The sequence below is a fragment of the Sinocyclocheilus grahami genome, unplaced genomic scaffold (assembly GCF_001515645.1).
Source record: "Sinocyclocheilus grahami isolate Dianchi unplaced genomic scaffold, SAMN03320097.WGS_v1.1 scaffold531.1, whole genome shotgun sequence".
NCBI classification, from domain to species: Eukaryota; Metazoa; Chordata; class Actinopteri; order Cypriniformes; family Cyprinidae; genus Sinocyclocheilus; species Sinocyclocheilus grahami.
The window spans coordinates 342,710-351,210 of NW_015505710.1; the positions used below are offsets into that span (position 1 = coordinate 342,710).

An 8,501-nucleotide genomic window follows, 5' to 3' on the forward strand; every position below is an offset into this window, starting at 1 on the left:
TTAATTTCTCAATTTTGAAATTGCACATTAAAGTACATCAAGGGGCTGTTATACAGAACCATAAAGTTTTGTTGTGCTCGTGTTACACCTTCTTGCACAGTTGCAGCTTGCACTTTCTGTCAAAACGTCTTGCAATATACTGTCTTCTGTAATAAATTCATCAAGTCACATACCTTACACTCTGGAATAATGACAGCATAAAATACCATACATTGTGCAAAAACATAATTGAATATACTTAAGCACTAGTGTACAAAATATGGTCCAGCTCAAATGAAACCTTCTCACACCATTTCAAATGAAAATGAACATTAATAGCTGTAACAGATGGACAGTTTATGCCCTGGATATGAATTAGTCTGCCATTTTATAGATCACTGTGGCAATGTGCATGGTATCATCTTTGTTGCATGTGTGATTTTTCTGCTTATCTACTGCATGCCAATAAAATGAGATGCATAATGTGAGCATACATAGAATAAAAAAAAAATCACGAATGCTCATATTAACAAACATACCATTTTAATTGGTTTAAAAAATAAAAATGACAGTCTACCAACAGCTCATTTCAAACTGAAGCCCCCCAACTGAAATCCTAGAATCGCCCCTGACAACTAATGCAATGTAATATTTTCTATTATTAAAATTTAAATGGTTTGATAAAGAAATCGTGTAGCTTTGAGATCTAAATCTATCCTGTCTTTCCCTTACAGCAATACTGTCACATTACTTCGGATGCTTGATTATCTTGATAGATACTGCAAATCACTGATGAGGTCAGTGCTTTTGCCAGGGGAAGGTGTTATAAGATCAAGTGAGAGTCTTATCTGTCTGCCCTCACAGCTCCTTTCTGCCACAGGCTAACCTTTACCTTGCTTTCTTTTACCAGGAGATATTTCATTTCATCTCAGCCTTGAGTTTTGGATGGCATGGTAGACAAACTCTGATGGAGGACAAATGCAACGCGCTTTAAAGAAGGTCTTAAAACCAAACTACAGGTGGAGGTCTTAAATAAATGCTTGAGTAGAAACAACAACACGTAAAAAAAAGTAAATTCAGTATAATGCAGTCACTGAGCATTTCTCAGAAATGGGTCTATTAGGACTGAACTATAAATCTCAGCAGACCACTCGTGTTGTTATACCAGGACTTCGGTTGAAATCAGCAGATGCAGGTCAATTATAATGCAGTTTCTTCTTTGTGGGGCTTTTCTATAAATAATTTTAACTGTCATGGCTTGGTTCTGCAAATCAATACCATCAACATGCACAGTTGTGTGAATTGGGGATCAGAACAAAACAAAAAACATTGGAAACAAAGAAACATCTTGACCAAAGATTCATTGCTAATTTTTCTTTCTTACCACATTTGGTTGTTAATTCATAGAAATATCATGTCCCAATTCAAAGGTAGCATACAGACTCATAGTGAGTGCAGCTCCCAGAAAGCAGCAGATAATGCCATAAGAACAAAAAGAAAAAACAAAACAAAACAAAACACAGAAGCTCCTTGTGTTGGCCAAGCTTGCTCTCTGTTATCCCGTGCAGGAATCTCCTTGGTCCATCCAGAGAGGCGTCGACGGTCTGTTTGTGCATCTCAGGTGGTGTGCAGTATGATGTGCTCTGTTCCATTAGCTTATCTTTACTCATATCCAAACCCAAATGAAGGAGTGAACGTGCCAAGGCACAGAAAAACTAAATGCAGATTGCTCCACAAACGGACGGACACATCAAATTCTTCCAATCGATGTCTTGGAGGCAGTACTTAACTATCAGTTACCTCATGCCTGGATACGATTAGCGTTTAGAAGTTTAGTCCAATTGTAATCCACGTTCCACTGTTTTCAAAGGCAGATGGAGCCATATTCCTTGGCAAAGGTAGAGGACAGTGACAGGGACCGTGATAGTAAACACAACTGCTGCAGGTGCAAAACACAAGATTGAAGATAGCTTGATTGGAAATGAGTGGAAAAACTTTTCTTTTAGTAATTTGTTTTTTAACCACCGAGCATCGCATCTTTAAGGATGTGGAGCTGATACGTTACAAAAGAAAGTTTCTTAATCCCATATTCCTTTTTTGTACTTGGTCACCAGTTTGAATTCATATATTTATATCCATTTATATATATTTATGTATATTTTATACAGTTAAAAACACAGTGGAGATGACAGACTATTTGGTTTCTTTTTCTAAGTAGAAGTTTCTCCTTAAATAAATGCATATAAATAAATACTCTTTTCACATGTTCGAGACTGTCACTCTCCCACACTTCTACTCACAGCAGGTCCTCAGAAATTTAATGGTAGCTTGCAGTGGTATCCCAATTTTGGCAGAGTATCCTGAAGCCCCAAGACACACGGGACATTTGTGGTTAGTCCTGTCAACCGCTTCTCATTGGCCAGTCTTTGTGGCATCTTTGTGCATGTCACTGGGGCTCACTAAATGAGTCTCTGTGGGCCCAAAAGAGGCCACTCCCCCTTGTCCACCCCCATTTGCTAAAAGGATGCACACAGTCTCTTTGGCCCCCTGAGGGACAGAGCTACTGATGTCCTCCTGTTGCCTCTGGGCATGTGCTAGTGCTCTGAGTTGTTCCTGAGCCTCGTCGAGTAGTGAGGCCACTTCCTCTCGTCTACCAGCCACTCGGTTGGAGACCATTACACTGGACTGTTGATTGACAGCCGGAGCATCAGCTGTGCTTTCCAGAGGACTAGAGCGGCTGCTTCCATCAGTAGGGGCGGTTTGCATACACGAGACCTCATCCTGGTAGGAGTGGACAGAGGGGATGATTGGGATAGAGCAGGGACGGTAAGGAGCAGGAGGACTTTGGCTAGGGCCGCCTGACCTGAGGCTCCTAGCGCACCTGTGGTCTAAATGGCTGCTCCAAGATTTTGAGGATTGTGAGGCTTGCATATTGTAAAAGGAATCTTGATGTAGGTCATTGCCAGGGCCGGAAATGTTCCTGTAAAGAAAGAGGAAAATATGACAGTCTGAAATATAGGGAGATTAAGGAAAAGACAGGGATATATTGAAAATCATTACAGTGCCAATAAGGAGGTTTGTTGAATCTCAAAAAGGATTGATACATATTCTGAAAGCCGAATAAAGCTCAAGTGTGTAATTTCTGTGCCTGTAGCATCAACAAAGAGAATTGCAAAAATAATGACTGGTTCAAACAGGTTCCCAAATAATCTGTCACTCATATCAACAGGAAAGTCCCCTTTCAAGGAAAATTTGTTCATTTTGCAGCCAAATTGGCAACACCTCCAGGTAGCTATTTCGGGCATTTAAGACCTAGACCTATCTACTCGAATGGGGAAATACTGAACTCTCAAAAACTGCTTGGAAAATCCACATTTAAATATTTCAAATCCAGCAAAAAAATCTGACATGGACTGACCCATGGATTTGGTTTCTCACACTCGAATAGCATTAAAAAGGCATATTTTTCAAGTTGATCCAGCCATTGCGCATGAATGAATGAATGAATGAATGAATGATGCATTTATATAGCGCTTTATTGTGTATTGTTGTACACCCAAATGCTTTACAATCATGTGGGGTGGGTCTCTACTCAACCACCACCAGTGTGCAGCATCCACTTGGATGATGCGACGGCAGCCACAAGACAATGGCGCCAGTGCGCTCACCACACACCAGCTATAGGTGGAGAGGAGAGAAAGTCATAGAGCCAATCAAGGGGTTGGGGATTATTAGGAGGCCATGATTGACAAAGGCCAGGAGGGCAATCTGGCCAGGACAACGGGGTTACAGCCCTACTATTTGTATGGCTGTGGCATGTGCAGTCCCAAGCGCGAGTGTCAGGACGTGATGGCTTTACCAATTGCCGGGTGGCTCTTTCTGCCATATTGTGCATTGCATTGCATTTTCTCCCATTTATAGTAATATGACTGAACCGTCTTGGTAGTACAGTGTTCCCATTAGTCAGTCAAACAAAGAGTCCTGCCCCAAACTTGCGCCATTGGTAGAATCAGTGTTGCTAATATTGGGCAGATTGTGATGCTTAAACAAACAGATCAGTGTTTTCTTTGCTGTACAGTGTCTGTTGTGTAAACTTTTTGTCAACCTACGAATTGCTTACTTATAGATCTCTGCTAGGATACAAGAATGTATTACAACATAAAAAAAACATGAATTTGATCCTCTCAGCACCGCAGACACTGTGTCTTATAATGTCTTACATAATAAATGACAACATTATATGGCATTCTTAATGAGACATGTAAAACAAAGCAATGATTTTTCTACAAGTTGAGGCTATTAAATGATGAGGAATTAAAACAATTACTACATACTCCGGTATCTCAGGTTATTAACTGTTCAACATTTATTTTATCTCGCTGGTAGCCCAGTGTCTTCTCTGACACATAATCGTTTAGTTCAGCTGGGCATTAGCTGGTTTCTTGATTCAGAACTGGCTGCTCCCATGGCAGCCATTCTTAAGTTAATCTTCTGATGATTTGCATGCAAAATTCTTTCAAAAGTGATGAAAGAAGAAGTTCCATCCAACCAGACCTTTGGTAAACTAATCTCTCAATTTAGAAGCAATCGGTATCGTTCCCCTGATTCATTATCTTTGTGTAATAATTCATAATCCCTGACAAAGAATGGCTTTTCTCATAGCATTAATATTTAACCAAGCACTTCTTTTTCTGATAATGACCGAGTCCTCAATAAAGGGGAGGCAAATTGTCTGATTCTATTTTCTATAAAACAGACAATATGACAGCAATGTCAAGCATTTCAGCAGGATATGGATCATCATTCTTGGAATATCAAGACTTGGAAACAGTTAAGGATGCATGGATTTAGCCTGGGTTTGTGAGATTTTGCTTCAGATTCAATATAATGTGATCATTTACTGAAATCCTCAATGTCAACAGAAAAGAGAGCTCTTTTGAAGGCGGCTAGAAATGTATGTGTTTTAATGAAACTCCTGCTGTCTCCTGCTGAGCACGTCTCTCCAGTGACCCTCTCTCCACCTCTCCTCTAGTTGCACATGTCTAGACCTTTGACTATATGACGAAAGAGACTGTCATTTAGGGGTGGGTTTCTCTCAAAAATACAACAAAACATACTGAAAAAGTGGAAAAACTGCAGAAATTATGTATTGACTTGATACACGTGTTTAAAATGTCCATCCAAAACTATTAAGTACAGACGATTTCACTGGCCTGACTCAATATATCATTCTGCTCTTGAATAAATATATTCAATGATCTAATGCTAAAAACGTGGCAAATTCTGATAATTTCGTCCTCAAAACAAAAAAACAAAGATCAGATCAGATCAGATTAAAGGCTTGCCAGATTGAAAGAGAGTATCTCACAAAAAGACTAGATAATTAAAAGATAATTTCCTTCTATTTTAATTGTTACAGTGTAAACAAGCAGAAAACATCACTTTTGAGGGTTAGTAGGTAACACTAATGAAGGAAGTGATACTGCCGCACCGCTCTGTGCAAATTATGATTTATAACCTTATTTCCTGCAATGCTGTTATTCTTCATCGTATCATGTAACAATTTCAGATACCTGCATGAAATGTATTAAGCTGAAAGGAAAACAGCTTAAGGGGTGTCATTGTAGTGGAATACATTCGGGGCATGTTTTGAAGTCCTGTATAATGAACAGCCCTCATCTTTGAAAGCGTCATACTGAAAACATTTTAATGAGCAGACACTTGCTGTAAGAGAGAAATGCAGCTGATGAGGTCAGACTTTAGAAACCAACTTTGTCCAAGGAAATCGGCTACTGGGAAAATAGCCTTGTGTCGATGATCAGATAGGAGGTACACCACAAACTGGGAATTTAAGTCCTCCGGATAGTTTTATACATAACAGCCGGACTTAATATGAGTAAGCAATTATAAATGTTGTCTATGTACTTGCTTAAGAACTCAGCTCGAGGGAATCCAGATGACCTACAGGGGGGCTGACAGGTACATTCCTATCTAAAAATACTGGGAGCTATAACACTGTGCAAAATCTGTGCCCTCCGTAAGCCATTTTAGTGAGATAACAGCACGCTTTCTGGAACGGAAGGAATGAGACAGCCACGATTTTTTTCTGCTGTCATATGCAAAACAGTTCTATCTCTGTCTTTCTCTTTTTTCTGTCACTCCTCTCCTGTCTCGCTCCCACTCTCTCCTTCTCTTTCCTGTCCCGTATCCCAGCCTGTCTCTATGGTAACAGAGCTGTCTCCAGCAGAGGAATACTCTTATGCAGGCTGCAAGGCTGGAAATAGGTCAGTGCTGAGAACCTGTAGGAGATTTTAAGGCGAGGTGGAGTCTTCCACACTACAAAGCTGTCCTGTATAGCAAACGAGGACTAAGTGGGCCAGGACAGCCTATAGTGTGTGAGAGTTGATGGCTGGCCCATTCTAGCAAATTCATCCAGGACTGCCCATTCCATTGATATATCACTGGGTGTTTAATTGGCTATGACAGTGTGGTTTTTATTAGCTGTGCTGCTCCTGGAAAAGGCAGCACTCCCCAGTGCCCTCCTGTCTAGTGAGTCATGCCTGCATACAGAACTTCAATAATAGAGCTCAGACAAGCCCGCTTGTTGCTCCTGCAGCCAGCATAGAAACAAATGCATATGCTCGCCACGGAAAACTTGGGAGCATTTATAAAGCAGGCTTTATGGCAAAACTTGGGAGCAATTATAAAACAGGCTTTATGACACATACACAAAACAATTAAAGATATACTCTGGGTAAATGTATATTATCACACTTTAAAAAGCCAACCTTACCAGTGACATACCACTAATCTTAGAACCATGAGATATGGCCCTGCCCACAAGTGATTACATCATGCAGTAAAGTTTGCATTGGGTGTTGAATTAGTTTTGCAAATGTTTTATTTAATTTATTTTTTAAAGTGTATATCTGACTGTTACAGCAAGTCCAAAACTGGTTATAGTGTTGGAGATGTATACGTCATGACCTTAACTAATACTTAATTTAACTTATAATCACTCTGTAAAAATGTGACAATGTTTTTAAAGCGCCCCCTCACATCATTCTTTTTAATTTGTCTTTTTGACATTAGTTTGAAATTAGTTGAAAGCGGGCCGGAACCGGGCCATGAGAGTCAATTGTTGAACTGCTTTGTATTTTCATGATTTCCTAAAAATAACTAGCTCATAAGAATAATTTGTTTATGAATCAGTCTAAAAACTATTCATTAAAAATAAGCAATTTAAAAGAGTCATTTGTTTGTGAATTTGTATACACTGGTTGAATGCATGTTTGTTTTTGCAGGTCAATAGAAAGACATTTCATGTAATTATTTTTTGATACATAACATTTTAATTGCATCACATTGAACACAGACTGCGCACTCACATTCACAATTCAGATATGAAATATAATTTATTTTACTGTGATGCTGAAGATTTGGAGGTGGTGGTATAGATTCAGCAGCGGGGGAGCATTGCTGCTGAAAAGTGGTCCAGGCAAACAAGCAAACAATTAAATAAATCTTTATATAATGAACCTGGAGAAAACTTCTTGTCTTGAATTCAGATCTAATATGCAGTAGGAGAAACAGAAAAAAATGACAAGTGTAAGAATGGCCACTGCCTTGGGGGTTGTTTGGCAGGAGTGGTTGTTTAAAACTTCAGATTGGCACATAAATCAGAGGACAGAGAGAGCAGACAGTGCCACTGACCAGAACTGACTCATGGACACCACCACCAAAAAAAAAAAAAAATTTGCATGCAGTTTAATTGCATAAATGCATTCCCTCAGAGATAACAAACTAGAGTTTAATCCATCGGGTTAATCCATTGGCTAGGACTATGCATAAGCATTAAATAATTAGCATTAAGCTCATTGACCTGTAGCAAATGAATGTTGCTAACTAACCTTCTCACTGACTCCCTCTCTGAGCTGTCTACTTCCTGGAGATGTTGGTAGGCAGGACCAGAATCTCTTGCTCCACCAATGGCATTGAGACATCCTCTGGTTATGGGTGGTGTTCTGCGAGATGCAGGCCGAAAAGCAGAATGACTCCTCTGATATGGACTATGAGAGAGGGAACCACTCCTGTAAAACAAAATTCACATATCACTCCTGGATTTCTTGATTTGCATTTTTGTGTTATTGCTCGGGTCATTTTGATCCCCAAGGAGAAATGATACACGTCTGACAAGTGTATGTTTACTGAGGGATAAATAATAATATGCTGTGGGGCTCTGATTAAAAGCATCAGAAAACAAATGAATAATAATAATAATAATATTATTATTATTATTATTATTATTATTATTATTATTATTATTATCATCATATTATATTATTGTTATTATCATTATTAACTATTAATATTTTATTTTTTGAAATTATTTTTATACATTACTGGGGACTTAAAAAAAACTACAAACAAACAAAACAAAACGATTACATAGATAAATAAATAAGCAAATAAATAATCCAACAATGTTAATATTTTATATACTTTTACAGCTGCCTCTATTC

At 38.8% G+C, this 8,501-nt stretch overlaps 1 protein-coding gene across 1 annotated transcript in view; it reads right to left on the reverse strand.

The window, feature by feature from the left end:
- Positions 1–2,173: 2,173 nt before the first annotated feature.
- LOC107555324 (pro-neuregulin-3, membrane-bound isoform-like) overlaps positions 2,174–8,501 on the reverse strand; it is a 377,395-nt gene continuing 371,067 nt past the window's right edge. The window contains exons 9-10 of the mRNA XM_016238082.1: positions 7,890–8,069; positions 2,174–2,959 (exon numbers count right to left, since the gene is read on the reverse strand). Of these exons, the coding sequence (XP_016093568.1) occupies positions 2,392–2,959; positions 7,890–8,069 (748 nt within the window). The 3' untranslated portion in view covers positions 2,174–2,391. The remainder of the gene's footprint in view (positions 2,960–7,889; positions 8,070–8,501) is intronic.